At 38.7% G+C, this 18,712-nt stretch overlaps 4 protein-coding genes and 1 non-coding gene across 5 annotated transcripts; 1 reads left to right on the forward strand and 4 right to left on the reverse strand.

The window, feature by feature from the left end:
- Positions 1-1,691: 1,691 nt before the first annotated feature.
- On the reverse strand, positions 1,692-1,812 carry LOC117616860. Its single transcript, XR_004584208.1, has one exon. It is a non-coding gene; the product is annotated as a U5 spliceosomal RNA (small nuclear RNA).
- Positions 1,813-2,469: 657 nt separating this feature from the next.
- Positions 2,470-4,616, reverse strand: LOC117614367 (protein PLASTID REDOX INSENSITIVE 2, chloroplastic-like). The gene is made up of 3 exons (XM_034343159.1): positions 3,714-4,616; positions 3,536-3,631; positions 2,470-2,920 (listed from the first exon to the last, which is right to left on the reverse strand). Exons 1-3 carry the CDS (start codon positions 3,960-3,962, stop codon positions 2,729-2,731), a joined length of 537 nt encoding a protein of 178 aa, XP_034199050.1. The 5' UTR covers positions 3,963-4,616; the 3' UTR covers positions 2,470-2,728.
- A 414-nt stretch (positions 4,617-5,030) lies between these two features.
- Positions 5,031-9,105, reverse strand: LOC117613875 (DNA polymerase lambda). The gene is made up of 13 exons (XM_034342484.1): positions 8,972-9,105; positions 8,742-8,879; positions 8,318-8,630; positions 8,095-8,225; positions 7,633-7,695; positions 7,201-7,380; positions 7,050-7,105; positions 6,686-6,772; positions 6,283-6,373; positions 6,168-6,248; positions 5,871-5,938; positions 5,422-5,509; positions 5,031-5,332 (listed from the first exon to the last, which is right to left on the reverse strand). Exons 2-13 carry the CDS (start codon positions 8,853-8,855, stop codon positions 5,234-5,236), a joined length of 1,371 nt encoding a protein of 456 aa, XP_034198375.1. The 5' UTR covers positions 8,856-8,879; positions 8,972-9,105; the 3' UTR covers positions 5,031-5,233.
- A 3,731-nt stretch (positions 9,106-12,836) lies between these two features.
- LOC117616749 (DEAD-box ATP-dependent RNA helicase 22) lies at positions 12,837-16,284 on the forward strand. The gene is given in 11 exon segments (XM_034346155.1): positions 12,837-13,147; positions 13,149-13,307; positions 13,433-13,723; positions 13,878-13,991; positions 14,114-14,425; positions 14,427-14,536; positions 14,653-14,971; positions 15,332-15,484; positions 15,663-15,714; positions 15,917-15,981; positions 16,080-16,284. Coding segments are annotated over 10 exon segments (1,713 nt in total). The 5' UTR covers positions 12,837-13,000; the 3' UTR covers positions 15,973-15,981; positions 16,080-16,284.
- Positions 16,285-16,426: 142 nt separating this feature from the next.
- LOC117616863 (UDP-glycosyltransferase 74B1) lies at positions 16,427-18,032 on the reverse strand. The gene is given in 3 exon segments (XM_034346269.1): positions 16,427-16,464; positions 16,467-17,190; positions 17,385-18,032. Coding segments are annotated over 3 exon segments (1,410 nt in total).
- Positions 18,033-18,712: the final 680 nt, after the last annotated feature.

Genomic DNA, 18,712 nt, shown 5'->3' on the forward strand with positions numbered 1-18,712 from the left:
CGTTCTTTCTGATGTGGGACTTTGTTAAACCATCCCTATCTTCACTTCTTACCTAATCGGACTTTAAGAGCATTTTCATTTGGGAACCTTTCCTCTGTATTTGGTAACGACCATCACTTTTCTCACAGATAATCGAAGACAAACTACATAAATTATAATATATATACGGGTGAATCAGGTGGTGTGTTGAAACTTTCTCCACGTCTATGACGATAGTTTTTTTGTTTTTTTTTTTTTTTCGGAGAAAGAGAATTCATTTATATAACTAAAGACGTATAAAGAATGTCATGATACAGTGGCCTCATTAAAAAAACATTTTTAGGACAACCTTATGGGACAAACCCCAGGGGAGGAAAGAGTACCACACATGTCGTGAACTAACAAGAGAGTTAGATTTAGGTTACTTTGAACCATTACAATAAAAGAACAAATCAAAAAAGAAAACTAACACATAGACCTCCGACGAGAACCACAACTATAGACCAACACAATAGACTCACATAAGAGGACTGTAAAACATCTCAACTATCAAAAGAAGCCTTCTATGAGCAAAATCATAGTCCTTTGACACCCACACAAACTACAAGCCATACCAAAGCAGAAACTAGGAGAGAATACATAGGAGAAACACATAAACAACAGTTAAAGGACATCTGAGAAGCACTCAACTTCAACTCAGAACCGAACAAATAACCTCCTATGACCAAGCATAGTTCTTTGGTCGGTGCAGAGTAGAGAAGAGCACCACATCTCAACAACTACCACCAGCGTTGCTACTGCCGTTGTCGTTGAAACAGAGACAAAACATCAGCCACCATATATCACAACTCTCCCGAGGAGAGGCACAATCCAGCATCACCACATAAACAATAATTAAAAGACCCCTGAGAAGCACTCCACTTCAACTCATTATCGAACAAAGAAAACCTCCTATGACCAAACATAGTTCTTTTGTCAGTGCAGAGTAGAGAAGAGCACCACACCCAAACAACTACCACCAGCGTCTTTGCTGCCGCCGCTGTTGAAATAGAGACAAAACATCAGCCAGCAGATATCACAACTCTCCCGAGAAGAGACACAATCCAACGTCACTACTGTCGCCGTCGAGACAAAGACAACACTAGCCACCTAGAACACTACAAAATAATCAAACAAAACAAATAGACAAACAGACCTAGATCCAAATAGATCTAGACTATCTAGAGAGGGGAAGAGAAAAGGAAAAGATGGGAGAAAAGGAAGCGGAGATGAGGAGAGGAATGGGAAGATGGGCAAAGGGAAGGAGGGGCAGTGGCCAACTCCCCCCTTAGCTTCCTTGCGGTTGGTTGTCGACAAAGAAAAGGGGGACCAGAGTACGACTAGGATTTTTTTAGAGACGTCTATAGATAGCACTTAAAAGTTGATTTCAAGAAGGCATGAATATCAGTTAAAATGTTGCTCGCTACTTCTCATATAAAATCAATTATTTGACTTACAATGTCTATTAGCTTCTTCACTCCGAGATGAACTTAATTTCGTGTTGATTGATAAAGCCCTTCTACAACTAGAAATTAGATTTTCACTTAAAATACAAGCACACAGCTATTTTTGGTTAACATTGACATAAGAAAATAAAAAGGGCTCGAAGCAATTTTGATCGCATTAAAGTTACAACATTTCAGATACAAGATTAGACTGTAATTGTAGGGCACCGCACCACAAGAATGATGCACCCTTGAAAAAAATAGTCGTATGCCAATATTAGCGGCGAACACACGGTATTCTTTAGTAAAAGGCGAAAGAATAGTTCGCTTTGTGCTCACCACACGGCTCCGTGCCCTTTCACCGTCAGCGGAAGAAGCACAATGTAGTAGCTCTGTGGTAGGTTGTGCAACTCCCCTAGTCGATGTGGGACTTTCGTTGCAATTAACTTTCAACACCTTATCATTTGTCTTGAACTATACGAGTTTCTATAGATTGCATTCGAAAACCTCATGGGATGTTTGATACATTGATTGGGTGGTTCAAAATTTAACTTGTTTATTTAAAAAACAAATCTATATCAAATTGGGTCTATTCTGTAAGACTTTAAAACCATCTTTCAATATCCTTCTTTCCATTCCTTTTTGTCCTTTGGAGGTCTCATGGCCTGTCTTTAATCATTATATTTTTATTATGAAGCTATCCAGCCTCACCACGAATGTGTTTTACTGAGCAGTAGCATTCCATCCCCTTGCACGCCAAGGTTAGGGTCAGATTCCAAAATTGGACGATTTCCATGAAATCGGATTAAGCCTTTGTTAAGAAAATTGATTCAAAACAAGAACGCAGAATTTGAATGATTCCCTCATGACTGGATCCCAGGGTGGTCAGTATGATATTTGCATAGAAGACCAACAATGAGAAAGCTTAGTCGCCTATTGCAAATTTCCAACACTGAGTACTTTGAATATTGGACAAAGATAAATCACAAAGACAAGAAGCAAAAGATGAGATCATAAGGTAGAAAGAGCAGCTTTTCATTGATGGTTGGACCAAAACCCTTCAAGTAGACACTCCCATCCCCCAGGAGTACATTTTCACAGCATAACATTACAACAGAAGGCAACTAATTGACTTTCGAATTTTTCCCTCGTCATCAGTTTTACAAGCATAACAGGAATCAAAACTGCTTGGCTAACTCTATATATAACCTATGCTTACACTAGCAAACTACAGAGAAACAATCTTGCAGAACATGAGCTTTCTGTTAATTTTTGTCACCAGTCCATTCATTCCAGTCCTTGTCAACATGATTTTGTGCCCATTTGATTGCTGCACGCGCAGCTTGCTGTCCACCAGGTAATCCACACTCATTCAGAGTATCAGCCATATCAATGAAAGGAACTACCAAGAGTGTCCCAGGACCACCATACTCGGTGTGCAAGAAAGTACTAAATATCTGTGGCAAAGAATCATTAGGGAAAACAGTTTAGTGCCTATATACTTCCATTCAAATCAACAAGAATCTTATCCCTAATGAGACGATATATAACACAAAGTATCCAAATCCATACACAAAAGAAGTGGCTTTGAAAGTAGAAGCTCTGAAATGACAATATTTCAGTGCAGAAGCATTTCTATGAACAGCTTCAAATAGGAAAATAAGGAATCATTGATAAAATTGTACACTATTGTAGGACGAATATAACGGCAAAGAACGTGCTAGACAATGATGCAATGTGAAGAACTTTCTCTCTTTCTATTTCCCAAGGAACTCATATAACACATTATGATTACCAACATATCTGGCAACGATTGAGAACTCCCAACGCAAATTTGTCATTACAAAAGAAATATCAGGTTTATGGATATACAATGCCAAACTTAATTCAAGCAAGGATTTTTGTTCTCCAAGCTACTTAGTCGCTTGCCCTGAGTAAATTCCAAAACATAAACTGATAAACTTTAAACAGCTAAGCAAAATATTTGGTGTTAAGCAGGCAAAGTCGTTTTTATCTCCAGTCTCTCTCTTACAATTACAAAATGAGGCATACAAGGGAAGTTAACTCAGTACCTCAGTGCAGATCCCAACGACCTCTTCAACAGAGTCTTCATACAAATCTTTCTTGGAAAGCTTATTCAGGAGATGGGTCCTAAACTTTTCTGTCTCCTGGACCCCAAAAAAACCATAAATCGAATAAAAATCAATTATTTTTAGAGAAGGAAAAGATGGTGAGTTGTAAGAGACTCACTTCATCAGCAAATTCAGGAATTGGGTCGGGAAATTTGTATTCTGCTGCTCTGCATATTTGCTTTCTTAACGACAAAGATGACGAAGATGAAGAAAGGTATCTGACACTAGTTGGTCTAAATCTCCATGACAAGCTTAACGAAACCCTAACACTTGAAACCGAAGAGGAAGAAGAAGGCAGGAAGGAAGAGGATGAGTCAAGTTTTGAAGGAGTTACAGATAGAAGCGGAGCTACACTACTCCAGCTCATCTCTTTCCCTTCTCTTATCTAAAACCTCCTCTAAATCTTAGCAATGTCTGCTCTTGGAATTATGGGATTTTATTATAAGGCTGACAGCCTCGCTATTCTTATATTACAATTTCACCCCTGCCCCAGGGAGTAGANGAGCTGCCATTTTCACAATTTAGGACAAGAGAAGAGTTTTTATCAAAAATAGTCAAAATTTACCTTTTATTTTCATAAATGTCAATTTTTAAAAAAATTTCAAAAATTGAAAAACACTCACCTAAATAGACTCAAATGCCCTCAAAACTAAAACCCACGTGAACCTAAAAAAATAAAACGTGCAATCTTTGTTTTCATTTGATTTCCAACCTATATTCTCCACTATGTTTCGATCGATGTTATATCATTGGAGGACTTGAACCATGAAGCTTCCCTACAGTGCCCCCAAGCCTATATATCTTTCACTGAGTTGCATAGTAGTACAACTGCTGGTACATGCGTAAGTCATTTGAATCATGATCACCATATGTTTGCTCAAAGTCCTGTGTTTGATGATGCGCTTCTAATTGCTTCGGTGGTACCTTCCTGTTCGAATGATATAACATTGATCGAAACATAGGGGAGTTTACAGGTTGGAAATCATATTCATGGTTCAGTCCTCCAATGATATAACATTGACTGAAACTTTGTTTTTATTTTTGAAATAAACTTGAAAACAGAGATGCAGGCTTTGCTTTTTAGATTGACATGGATTTTAGTTTTGAGGGCATTTGAGCATTTTAAAGTGAATTTTTTGCTATTTTTAAAAGTTTTTATAAACATTGACATTTATGTAAGTAAAGAGTAAATTTTGACTATTTTGAGAAAAACTCACCAGAGAATGTATTATCTATATCGTGCCAATGCGAACGACAGCAAAAATTGTAGAATCCAGTAACTCTGAACTTTTTTTTATTTTTTTACTTTTGCATTTTATTGATTTTTAACAGTAATTTTCATTTTTATGTCCCATTTTCATTTTTTTTTCTTTCATCTAGCAGTTGTGATTTGTGTCTCTGAAAAATGAGAAGCTCATCATCCTGATCGTTAGACTGTATTTAAATAGGTCTTCGGATTAATTGAAGATAATCATAACAATATCATTCGACAGACTCAAAAATTTTCAAGGGTTTGTATGTGAACAAGACTTTCCCGCTCTCTCGTTGTCTGCAAAATTGGAACTGAAGTGTGTTTCCCTTACAAGGCCGAGTTTGTTACTTTACATGTACACATTGCTCATACAAAACATTCACATGTCACAGATTTCTCTCATGTGGTTCAAGCCAAGGAAACCCAAGGAAATCAAACACCTCCTTTTCTGTGTCAAATTTCAAGCTTGCGCTAGCTCTCACCCCCTGTAACATAAAAGATACAAGCATGCATTCAGTGAACCAGGAAGAGATACAAAGTGGGGGAAAAGATACAAAAACCAACAAGCCATTACCCGTTTACTGCCGGAAGAGCCATGAGTAGCTGGAAACAACCCTGTATCATCAAGCCGGAATCCTTTAGATTCAGCTAGTAATCTCAACCTGCATTAGATTGTGACAAACTTAAAGATGGTGTATTGAATTTCTCACCAGCAGAAGGAACAAAATAGATAAAATTTTACAAACTTTTCGACTTAGCATTTGGGTGAATAACACTTTACCCCCCAATAGCAGATCAGAAAGTAAAGAAGTGAATGATAACTATGTACAGATTCTAATTGGTATGAGGGAAAAAGTAGATACGGAGAATGTTCAAGTAACACGGATCATCGAGTCGTGATGTTTATAGAATCTGCAAGACAGAGAAATTAAGAGCCTTGCTTTTTCCCTCTAAATTGAGAGGATGCTTAAAAAATATGATACTATGCCTAACATAGTATAGAAGTCAATAAAGAAAACGAACCTCCTATTCAATACATCATTCCCTGTCCAAGCTATTAGTCCAAATGCATATATCTCCAATGGGTAAACCTATAAAAACAAACCAAAGACATTAGAATATATCAGAAAATTGATCATATATAATAATGTGACTCTCCCATAAACAATCACAAAAAGCAGGCCATAGTGTCCCTGCCTGGGAGGAGGGACATACTACACAAGTATAATTGTACAAGTATGAAATGAAAAATCAAAAAATAAAGACTTTCGGCTAACTTTGTGTGATATAATAAAAAATGATAGAGAGATCACCAAAAACCTTAAGATCTATGCGATGTCGCAACTCTCTTCCTGGATATGTGCAAAGTCCGAAATATGTGTCAACGCCAGAATCAGTACCCTGCTCATGTTATTGAAAAAAGAAATCATGTTACCTCCTCACTATGCGTACTGAAAATCAAATCCTCTCGTAGGAACTTCATATCCTTTAACTGCTTTACATATTTTGGTAGAAAACCTTTGTGACTGAAAACACAGACCAAAGTATGTAATCCTTTCAAAACTAAAACCAAGGAGAAATTTTACTGGTAAATAGCAAGAACACAACTATAGTAGTAGTATCAAAGAATGGGATCTGAAACAATGATGAAAAACATGGATTAAAAAGAAAAATGCAAGCTATCCACAAGGAAAATTACAGGCAAATTAAGTAGCATCTAACCAAATTGAGCCCAGGGTATAATGAGAGCTCCCTTTAGCTGGTATACATCATTATTCCAGAATACATGTATTTTTTTAGTTTTTTTCAAAAAGGGATGAGAAACAATGGCTTCATACCTCGTTCCATCAGGATGTGTAATTACAATGTCTAGATCCCCACAAGAAGCTTTCCAGCGTCTATATGATCCACCACATACAATGACCCACCTACAGGTAGATATAGCCCACATACAAATATCAAGCCACACACTAGAAGAGAAGAGCAAGACTAATTCTTTTAAAGAATGGGTCACTGAATGTTACATTGATCCACATTCATTCCTCTAAAAGGTCATACTTAAACAAGGAATTAGAAAAAGCATACGTTCAATTTGGCTCAATTAAATCCAGTATATAGTAGCAGTGCCATGCCAGTGTGAACATGCAAACCCAGTTCTTTTTTGCCTCACATGGCAGTTAGTTCAAACATTATTATATGCTCACCCCGGGCAAAACATTCTCTCCGACTTTCTGTAGAAGATGTTCCATCTCTTCAGCCTATTGAATAAAAAAAAACCAGTTTGTTTTGGGTAAGTAGATGCAAAGGAATCAGGTTAGCATAGAAATCGGGAAAACAAATATTATAATTAGACCTCATGGCGTGGGATCCTCTGTTTGATATCGTCATAATATCTTAACCCCAACTTTTGCGAATTTGTTAATGAATCTTCATTCTTCAAATCATCTAATGTGCGGTGTCCTTTCTCATATAATTTCAGTGCAGTAGCTGGACCAACACCCCAAATTTCCTCAAATAAGGCGAGTGTTCGTACCTGCAATTCATTAACCAAATGAAGAAACCAGAATCGTCAAACAATAAAGAAATGAAGTTATAGCCTTAGAATTTGATAAAAGAGTGCATTCCCCTTGCACACACAAACATAAAACATAAGTGAATCAGTGTCTTTACACTTTAAAAAAAGGAAACATCTACTTGAGCATGAGTTTAACAAAAAGAAGAATTCAAATTTCAAATTAGCAGCAGAATACTGAAACCATAGATTTACTGAGAACCTTTCCAACACCTTTTCATCTGTTTCAAAGTGCTCCAACTTGGATAACTTCCCAGTAGTCACGATCTCCTGAATCTGCAATCACAGATCAAAAGCTTCTGTTATCAGATGGACAAAGTAGGAAGAATTCACCATTCCTCACAGAGAGGAATATGCATACTTTCAGAATAGGAAGCTCCAAATGAAATATAATCTCTCATGTAGCTGACTGATATCTAATTATAGTTTAAGTAACTGAAAACAATTTCTACTCGACTATCTTTTCATGATGGAAGCATAGACCATACTAAATTTCAAAACGCCGATAAATAGTAAGAATAATATCATAAGACTTGTGACTTCACAAAGTGCACCTAGTAACATGTACTTGACACAAAACATATTCAAAGAACTAGCAAATCCTCCTCTATATACAAACCCATATCCGAACAGAATCCTCCCAATACAAAATTTAAACTTAGGCATGTGTCTTACATGATCTTGCATAGACTTTCCAATGTTGGGTAGGTCTTTAACTTGGTCCACACTTTGAATCTTGAAAGGCAACTTCTCTATAACTGGTACAGCCTTGTAATAGCTAAACGATCTTCGGTCATCACCCAAGGCTTTAATTGAAACACACAAGATTACCACCAAACATCAGAATTCTGGAAACCAAAAATGCAAAGTGAACAAACAGATGTTAAAGAAATCCCACCTCTATAAATATTGATAAGTTTCCCGAATATCTGGGTTATGTTCTTATTCAAGTCAGGTGGGTTGTAGGGCACAGCCGACTGCAATGCAGTGATCTGATCCTTATTTGGAGATTCAGGGGTTTTGGGTATTGAAGTGTGAGCCAAGTCATCAGGAGAAGATGATCTTAGCTTTTTGGGTTTTGGCGGTTCATCATCGCTAGAAATGTAATCATTGGAAGACTTGTCTGCTTCCAATTTTAGATGGTACATATCCTCAGATACCTTCTCTCCTGAGCTCAAACTATCCTCTAGCCACTGATAAACTACAACTGTCTGCAAACCACCACAAGTTCGAAACTTGGAAGATTATACTCCATTCTAAAACTGAATTGAATTCAATTTATCAAAGCATTAAAGAAAATGAAATGGTGAATGAAAACTCACTCCTTTAAAGTGCGCCAAGCGCTCACTACCCAGTTGTTGTAAGAGGGCTTCTGGGTCCATAGCAAGTATGTGAGTGACCCTTTTGGTTAGGCTGTCTTCGATTGTAGCCCCCATTTAGACCAATTTTTGCTTCCAAATCTGAAAACTTAGGCACCAATGCTCAAAATATGAAGAAGAAGCTACAATAAAAACGCATGGGCCATGGAGTCGAGAAGCTATGAGTGTTTTACCTGTAAACGACGGCTCTGAACTCGTTTTTCGACTAAGAAGACGACCAATCCAGCGAACATTCCCTGAGGATCGGACGGTGGACTTTGATTTCTGGTTGTCTTTGGCGCCATTACTTTGACTGGGTTTCGTTTATTCTGGGTGTGTTGGGGGCCTTCTACAACAAGCCGAGGGCTTTTTACAGTTTTACATTTGAATTGGGTGAGCTCGTCATCTGCGAGCTTTGCGTGCAACCGCTATCAATGCTGCCAAATTTTCAATCCTGATCATTGGAGGACACGTGTGTTTCGAGGAAGACATCAAAAACCCTTTTTCCCTTTTGATGGGTGACAATCAAATACGTAACAGATAAAATATGCGATGTGTATTTATTTTTTTTGTTGGATTCTGTAAATATTTTTAAAATATACGATAACAAATTTGGCAATTATATCACAATTTAAATATTTTTAGTTCTTTTCAATAGTACAAGAACAACATGTATTTATTATAATATATTTAATAAAAGTGAGTAAGAATACTTAATAAGTGCATACGTCTATAATACATGAATAAGTATATTGAAAAGTATAAGAATATTGAAGAGTCTATTACAAGTACATACGGAGCCTGTTATATGCAAATTGGGTTAATGACCTAAATGGTCTCCCAACTATTGCTCCAGTATCATTTTAGTCCACCAATTAAAATTTTCATTTCAAACGTCCTTAAACTTTTTATTTTGTACCAAGATGGTCTATCCGTCAAAATCTGTGTATTTTTCCGTGAAATCGAGGGACAAAACTGTATTTTTAGGTGAGTATCCTCCTGTAAAACGACCAAGCCAACGTAGGAATGCATTCCCTCCCAAAAATCCTTTATGCTCCACCGCCTAGACAACGACTTTCCGATCGACTTGCCTTTCGACCAATTAAAAAAAAAAACCTAAGCCGCCAACGCTTGCTCCTAACCCAACTGCTTGTACACTCCTCACGTACCTTTATTTTTTTGGGTCAGAACTCCTCACATACCTTTATTTTTTTGGGTCAGAACTCCTCACATACCTATTCTTCCAAATTCACAGCTTGGCGACCGCGCATTCTGGGGCAGGTAAGGTGAAAGTCGCGCTCACAGCCATCGTAGCCAACCACTTGGTCGTGAACCTCACGCTTGCCGTAGAAGGAGCAATCAAAGCGGCGAGCCGAGTCAGGAACACCGAAACAGAGAGACCGGTTTTGCTTGGATCTGACGGCTCGGGGAAATTGCTTGGATATGGGCATATGGCGTTGTAGGAATTAGAGGGGGCTGGAGGTAGTGGCGGACCTCATGGCAGCCATGGAAATGGGCTTGAAGGTCCTTGTTTGCTGGTGATGCAACTTTGAGTTCCCACCAGTTGCTCAACGGAAGTCCAGAGGAAGAGAAGGATTTTTGTTGGGATCTAATGGACCAAAATCTTTGGAATTCAACCTCTTTGTGAGGCCATCAAGTCATTGAGGATCTGTGCTGGGTAAGGAAAGGGGAGGGGTTGTATTTTGGGGATGGTCGGGGAAGACTAGATTTGGCTAGGGTGGGTTGTTTCTCTTTCTCTTTTTAGCTTTTTGTTATTTTATTTTTGTATTTATCTGATTTTTAAAATTAATTTAAATAATTGGGAATTTTTTATATTAATTTTTAAGTCAATCTCAACATTTTTATAATAAAAATAAATAAATAAATAAAAAGAAGAAGAAGAAGAAGAATTGTGTCTGGTGAGTGGACTACAGTTGGTGGTGAGATTCAAAATTTTCAATTTTCTAAGTTTTTTCTAAGTTTTATAATAGGTTTCTAATTTTTAATTTTTTATTAATATTTTAATTTATATGGACAATTTTACCCCTCAATTTAACGGTAATATTAACAGTTTTTAACGGTGGGACCGTTTTGGTACCAAATAAAAAGTTGAAGTACCATTGAAATGAAAATTTTAATTGGTGGACCAAAATGATAATGGGGAAAAAGTTGGGGAAACTATTTAGGTCATTAACCCTATGCAAATTTATTTGTAGTTTCACATTTTTAAGTTGAGATTTAAATTGTCTTTGTCTTAAGGATCTAACCTAGTGTTGAGGGTAAAAAAAAAAAATCCAAGGTTGAGCTCAAATATATTTTCGGCCCAGTACAACACCAAGCGGAAAATCCTTACTTAAACAACATGCCACGCTACAAGCTTAAGTGGGCCCAAGCCAAGGGAATGCCTGGGACTTGATGAGCGGGTTGTGGTATGGATGGTTACAAGTATTCACGAGGCCCATTAATGGTCCAATGAGTGGAAGTTTTTGGCTACTTGGGAGCACCAAAACTCAAGCTCATTCCTTGAGCCCAAACATATGGATAAGCATGAGAGAAAACCTAGTAGCCCATCACCTTAAGAAAACCTAATAGCCCATAAAAATCCCACATTAGCCAAAGCTTCCAGTAGTCTGACGAAATCAAAGGGAACTCACAAGCTGTTGGAAACAAAACAGACCAGCTCAGCACCTTATAAAATATCTAACGTTGTGCATCTCTGTTAAAACCAGATCGCAACCAAACCACCAAAACCAAGCAAACCCATGTGCTGATCACCTTTTTGACTAAGCACCCTTACCCATTTCCTCCTTAAGCTTTAGTGAGAAAACAAGAAACAAAAGTGGGTGGCTCTTCACCCGCATAGAGAAGTCCAGCGGCCTGAGGACCTTGGAACTCCAAAAAGCTTCATGCCTACATGCTCAGGCTATAGAAGTTTCACCAAATAAGGTGGAATGGAAGAAAGTGAAGTAAAATGGGAGAGGGTGGCTTGACCAAATTAAGGTTTTCAGCGCCTATAAAAGGAAGCACTTTCTACCTACCAAAAACAACTCACCTTGGTCGTTGCTAGCCTCCCAGCAACCGTGAGAATTCATCGAAGGCAAGCATCCTCTCTGAGACCCTTCAATTTCATGCTTTATTCTTCCATCTTCCTCCTTTCTCTCTTTCAAAACCCACATCTAGAGAGAGCAAGCATCATCTCTCATCTCTGGAACCCTTTGATTTCAAGTCTTGTTCTTCCATTGCTTCCCATTTTCTCTTCTGTCCAATCACCCAGGAGTTTGACGAAGCTTTCGTCAAGCTGCTGGAAATATGCTAGAGCCACCCATGCTTCCATTTTCTTCCTCTCTTTCCATAAACACACATCTAGAGAGCAATCATCACCTCTCATCCTTGAAACCCCTGCAATTTTGAGCCATATTCCTCCATCTCCTCCCATATTCTCTTCTGGAAATCGCAGCTCTTTCTCTCTCATGCTAAACTCATGTGCTCAACTCCCATGCCACAAGCTTCTCATGCCAAACCAAGAATTTATCTGTAAGTGACTGTTGGTTTCATTGGTAGAGAAGACCAAAGTGTTTCCTAAAGCTCAGCTACCCTTTCGAAACACTCTCGGGGTCTGATCCTTGAACTCAGACTCAAGGAGCAATTTCATACATGTTTTTCTTTTCGGTAGTCCAAGCCCATTCGTCAAGCTGCCGGAATAAAAAGACCCCTACACCTAGACACACACACTCTTGCATATCTACGCACTACTAACGTAGTACATTCGTTACATACTTCTCACTTATAACACAAGAAGACTCGAATATCCTTTTTTCTTGAATAAAAAATCATACTACACACCATCTTTACTAAAAAATTAAAAAATTAAAAAAATCATACTACCACGATACCATCATCCTCATGTATGTATAAAGCCATTTGTGATGGAAAACGTTTTCCCAATATTCATATTTGTTTTCTGCTTAAATTTACAGTTTGGAGGTAAATTCCAAAAAATTGAAAAAAAAAAAAAAAAAAAAGAAGATGAAGAAGAAAGGAATTACAAGATTAGCGTCCCTTGATCCACGAATTATCCAACGGACTCAAATGCGTCAGTCAGGAACTGCTTTCACTGTCGCTGTCGCTGTATCTTCTTCATAAACCTCTCCCCCCATCCCCAAACCCAATCTTTTACAGCAAGGGTTTATCCATATCCCATAAACCCTAACACAAAATCCCGAATGATACTCCGTCGCTCAGCAACAACAATGCTTCCACTCTACAAACTATCGTCATCTCCCCCTAAACTCTTCTCTCAATTCAGATATTCCTACTCTGTTCTCTCCAATTCTTCATCTTCGTTCCGGATTAGCTTGCTTTGGCTGAGCCACCCCCCGTTTCGGAACCGTCACTACCGCCGCGTATCGGAAAGAAGGAGGAGATACGTTTTTCACTGAAGAAAGCGTTTCATGGACTTCCCTTGGCGTATCCGATAAGGTTTCTCAAGCTCTCTACAATGCCGGCCTCGGCCAACCATCTCTGGTTCAGGTGCCAAGTTCAGTCCTAACCCTAATCTACTCTTTAATTTCTCGATGTATTGGTTCGATTTCTGAAATCATTTAAAAAGTTTGAACTTTTTATTGAAACTTTTGTTTTTGTTTTTTGCATTTTAGGCTGCTAGCATACCATCTATACTTTCAGGAAAGGATGTGGTGGTTGCAGCTGAAACTGGTAGTGGCAAAACGCATAGCTTCCTTGTCCCTCTAATTGATAAGCTATGCAATGAACAGAACGACTCTGCCAATATTGCTTCTTCTGATCAAGGAGTCTCCCAACCCCGTAAGATTTCTCTTGTTTTGTGTCCAAATGTAACACTGTCTGAGCAAGTGGTTCGGATGGCAGACGGTCTTTGTGACGAAAATGGCAAACCACTTCTAAGTGTTGTATCCCTATGTGGGAGACAGGTATTGATTGTTCTTATTATTCTGTTCTGGGTATAGAATTCTGTATTTATATGGTGTTACTTCTATTACTGAAGGATGCAATTCTTTTTCTCTTTGGCTTTGCGTATTAATTTTTTGTAATGAGGTTCTCACAAATAAGAAACTTTGACTGCAGGGATGGCCGGTTAATGAACCTGATATTATTGTTTCAACACCAGCCGCTCTTCTGAATAATATTGACCCAAAAAATTTCGGTCGTACGGATTTTATACGGAGTGTAAAATATGTGGTATGTTTTAGTTTCATTCATACTCTGCATGATTTTTTTTTTGTTTTCAAAATCGCATATGTGAAATTTCATGCATATAAATAGAAAAATCACATGATTTATGACTAATATGGCATTTGCAGGTGTTTGATGAAGCGGATATGCTTCTCTCTGGGGGCTACCAGAATAAGGTTATCCGTCTCATACACATGCTCCGCTTTGACGAAAAGCTATTGTCACGGTCAAATGAACAAAATCTACCAGAATCTGAAACTTCATCACATTTCAGTTCAGAAGATGAAGACAATCTGCAGGATGAAGATTTGTCAGAAGAAGAGGGAGATGCTGTGGAAAATGATGACTTAGATGAGGAGCTTGAGGCAGGGCATGTCAAAAGTATAGACTGGAGGAGAGTGAGAAAAGTTTATAAGCGCAGTAAACAATACATTTTTGTTTGCAGCCACTCTTCCAGTAAATGTAAAGAGAACTGCCGGGGCAGTGTTGAAAAAGATGTTTCCCGAGGCCAATTGGGTTAGTGGAAACTACCTCCATTGTCACAACCCCAGGTACACCATGTTTTAGCTACCAGTTACTGTTTGTAATTTTCTTTACCTCCTCACTAGTCAACTGTTGTGTTGTGTTCATTTCACAACATTTTTTGGTTGCTTCTGTTATATTTCAGATTAAAGCAAAGGTGGATTGAAGTTACTTTTGATACTCAAGTGGATGAACTTATAAAGGCTGTGAAGCATGGATTTGAGTCGAGATCAGTTTCTGGTCAGTGCCGAACAATGGTATTTACAAATACTGTGGAGGCTGTGGAATCAGTGGCAAAGATAATGATGAGAGGTGGCATTGAATGCTACCATTACCATAAAGATTGCTCCTTGGAAGACCGAGCAAAGACATTGGCTGATTTCCAAGAGAAAGGTGGTATTCTTGTGTGCACAGATGCTGCTGCACGTGGCATTGACATTCCAAACGTATCACATGTTATCCAGGTGCATCTTAGTTTTTAAATAATTAGCTTGAAGACCAACAAAAAACATTAGTTTTGGTTTTGGGGTGGGGAGGTTGGTGGGTGGGGAAGGTGGTGTTGGTGTTGGGAAGGGACAAATGAATTCCCCAATTACTTGCTGCAGGCCGCTTGAGACTCTAGATGGAACTCTGGATGATTTTTTTTCCTCATTCATTATGTGCTCCCTGACACTATTTTATCTAGCATGCTTTCTTAAGATATATATATATATATATATATATATATTTGTTCTAGTTGTGATCTATTTATTCATTGGCCTCTGTGATGCTATTTATTAGTAGTATGAACAGGAGCTAACACTTGGCATTGTTTACTTATCCAGGCAGATTTTGCCACTTCTGCTGTGGATTTTATACACAGGGTTGGTCGAACAGCCAGAGCTGGTCAATACGGACTTGTAACTAGCATGTATACTGAATCCAACCGAGATCTGGTTGCTGCAGTTCGTCGAGCAGGGGAACTTAGTCAGCCTGTGGTAACTACTGAAACTTGCTATTTCCAACGAGATATGCCTGGTTGTGATTCAACAGTTTTGCAACCTCCTAGTCCTGGATTTTAGATAATGAATTGCATATGTTTATGTTTCTAGTGTTCTGGTTGACGATGGAATCTTTTAGTTGCACCTTGGTAACTAGTTTGCTTTCTTATTACAGGAGACAGCATTTAGCAGGAAAAGAAGCTTTCGAAATAAGCTTAAGAAAAGAGGTAAAGTTCAGATCTTCAATTCAAAATCAGAAGTCAAGATGAAAAAATTAATAATAAATCAAGTGTACACCCTGCAAAATCTGTAGTAAAGCAGAATTTGAGTTTTGGTTCACTTGCATCTTCAATGGTTTTGTTATGATTAGGGACAGATTGGTTATGATATATAGGGGGGAGCCTGATTCTATCATTTTTGTTCTTTCAGCAGCTTTGCAAAGGATCACAGATTCACGAGCTGATGAAGAGCGTGTTCTAGCATAGAATGGCTAGGTTAGTGGAACAAACTTGCATCTTGAATAATTTTGTTATGATAGATTTCATGTTGGTTATGATATACGGGACTGACTATCATTTTTATATTTTAGCAGGTTTTACGAAAATCAAGCTCATTAGATGTTGATGAGGATGTTCTAGCATAAAAAAGCAGGTTGTGAGGATATTTATGTATAAAGAAGCATACACCGTTGATCTTTATAGATTTTTTTTACTTTTTTCAACAATGATTTTGTGCTTCAGTAACTTCTCAATTGCATTTGATTATTAATACGGAAATGACACAAGATGAATCTGTCACTCTCTCTTATAAAAACAAGGTAAGAAATTTAAGTTGAAGAAAAAGTCTTTTACATATAAAAATAGGAGCTAAACACACGACAACGAACACAATCAACCACTTTATGCTTGACTTTCTCACACATACCAGTCATAATAAAGTTTAATATGTGGCATTCAAGAATTGCTTTGCCTCCCCTTCTTGTTAGCAAGCCTCAAATGCTCAACAAATCCAGTAATATTCTTGTCAGAGCTCCCCACTTCACTAAATTCTTTCTTAGCCAACTCCCTCCACATACTTGAATTCTTCCTAATCTCTTGCCTTCTCTCTCCCTCCATTACTTTCTTCAAACACCCAACAAACTCTTCTTTCCTCACAACACCCTGCTCATCTTCTTTGGCTCTGACCCCAACCTCCCATATCTCCTCCACGAACTTAGCATTAGTGAGCTGGTCGGTCCACTGCGGCACTGCCACCATAGGCACTTCGAGGCTAAGCCCTTCAAGTATTGAGTTCCAGCCACAATGAGTCACAAAGCACCCAATAGCTTCGTGTGCAAGTGCTTCTAGTTGGTTGCACCATGTCACAAACAGACCCTTTTCCTTTGCTGAGTCACAGATTTCTTTGGGCAATTTGCTGCGTTCAGATTCTCTCACCACCCACAAGAAATGCACCCCACTTTCTTTCAACCCCATTGCTAACTCTTCCATCTGCTTTTCTGTCAAAGACACCATACTTCCGAAGGAGACATAAACAACCGATTTGGGTGGCTTTGCTTCTAACCATTTGGTGCATTCTTCGCCAAGAGGCTTCCATAGGCTTGCTCCATATCCTCTATCTCCCGTAATCTGCCCATCCAAATAAGCTGAAGGGACCATGGGGCCAATCAACTTCCCAGAGAACAGCTTTGATAATCCGTTTGCAGCCTTTCATTGAACTAAAATTAGAATTGGAATTTGGCAACATGATATTTAATTGAGCAGCTAGCACAAATGCATGCAATGCTGATAAGAAAGCTCGCTTATGGACACCAAATGCCTAGCATATGTACTTGATTCATGGAAAGAGATTGATAGTCGAACAACATAACATGTCAAGTTGTCTAGATTAGCATTCGTACCTGGCCTTCTAGTGCCTCGAATGTGTTTACAAAGACCCAATCAGCCCTGTCCAAGTCAGGAAACTGGTTCAGTTTCATCTTCAAGTAAGCTGGGTAGCTATCTGGCTTCTTAAGAAAAGTAGGCAGGTCAGGAAAGTTGAGTGGAGGCAGGCCAGGAACGGACAAGGGCATATCTTCCAGCTTACATGGAAGTGAAAGCAAGCCATGATGAATGCGGCAAAAAATGCTGCACACCGTGGCCGAATTGGTAAAGAACGAAGCTCCATATATGCGACGTTTCTTGGCCACATCAAGAGCCCATGGCAAAAAAGAATCATAAACTACACAATTGACTGGAAAGTCGGAGTTTTGGTATTTATCCAAGACTTGAGATAGGGTTCTTGAGCCATTGGTTTTGAATGATTGAAGGAAAGTGTCCTCATCTGTGGCTTGAGCAAAGCCGGCCTGGTCGAACCCATCGGAGATGGGCTCGATCCCCACGTTCGGGACACAAATGGAGTTGACAGTGTAACTGGTTGTGGCCAATGTGGCCTTGACGCCTTTAGAGGCCAGGCGTTTTGCAAACTGAAGGAGAGGGTTGATGTGGCCTTGGCTTGGATATGGAAGCACCACAACATGACCTCTATATTCGTTATGATGATTCTCCATTTCTTTTGCTTCTGTTCTGTGCTTGGTTTCTTCTAACACTGGCGCTGTTTATTTATAAGCTACCAGAACTACCATCCCATTGTGTCATGATAAAAGGCAAGGGCAAACACTATTCATGTGAATGGTGACTAATCTAGCAATTTTTTGATGCATTTCCACCCACAATTGCCATGACAATCCAAGGGCAATCACTATTTACATGAGATATGATGAGAAGAAGTTGTATGGATTTTGGTGTGGGAAGTGAAGAATGTGGCTAGGCATTTATAGAAAAAAAATTCTGAATTTTTTGGTATTTTGTTTTTAGTATTTAAATTGGCCATTGACATCACGCTAATGTCAACATGACGTCAACTTGCCCAAACAAGTCTTCCCTTCGGCAAGGTATACAAATATTGCCATGTATCCATTTTAAAACAGAAATTAAATATTTGTTTGCAGCTGGACTTATATTATGAAATAAAATTTGAAATTTGAAAAACAGAAAAGAAAAAAAATTTATTCGCAACCGCTGCCCCTCCCCTAAAACCCCACTACATTCCAAGGATGCCATCCCTCTCTCTTCCTCTTCCTCCCCGTCTCTCTTCCTCTTCACCATTGCAACCGGCGTCCAAACCCTCATCTTCCGTTATTCCCCTTTCTCTGAAATTGATCATGACAATCTTTGCCATCATCATACT

The sequence above is a fragment of the Prunus dulcis genome, chromosome 1, assembly GCF_902201215.1.
Source record: "Prunus dulcis chromosome 1, ALMONDv2, whole genome shotgun sequence".
Taxonomy (NCBI): domain Eukaryota; kingdom Viridiplantae; phylum Streptophyta; class Magnoliopsida; order Rosales; family Rosaceae; genus Prunus; species Prunus dulcis.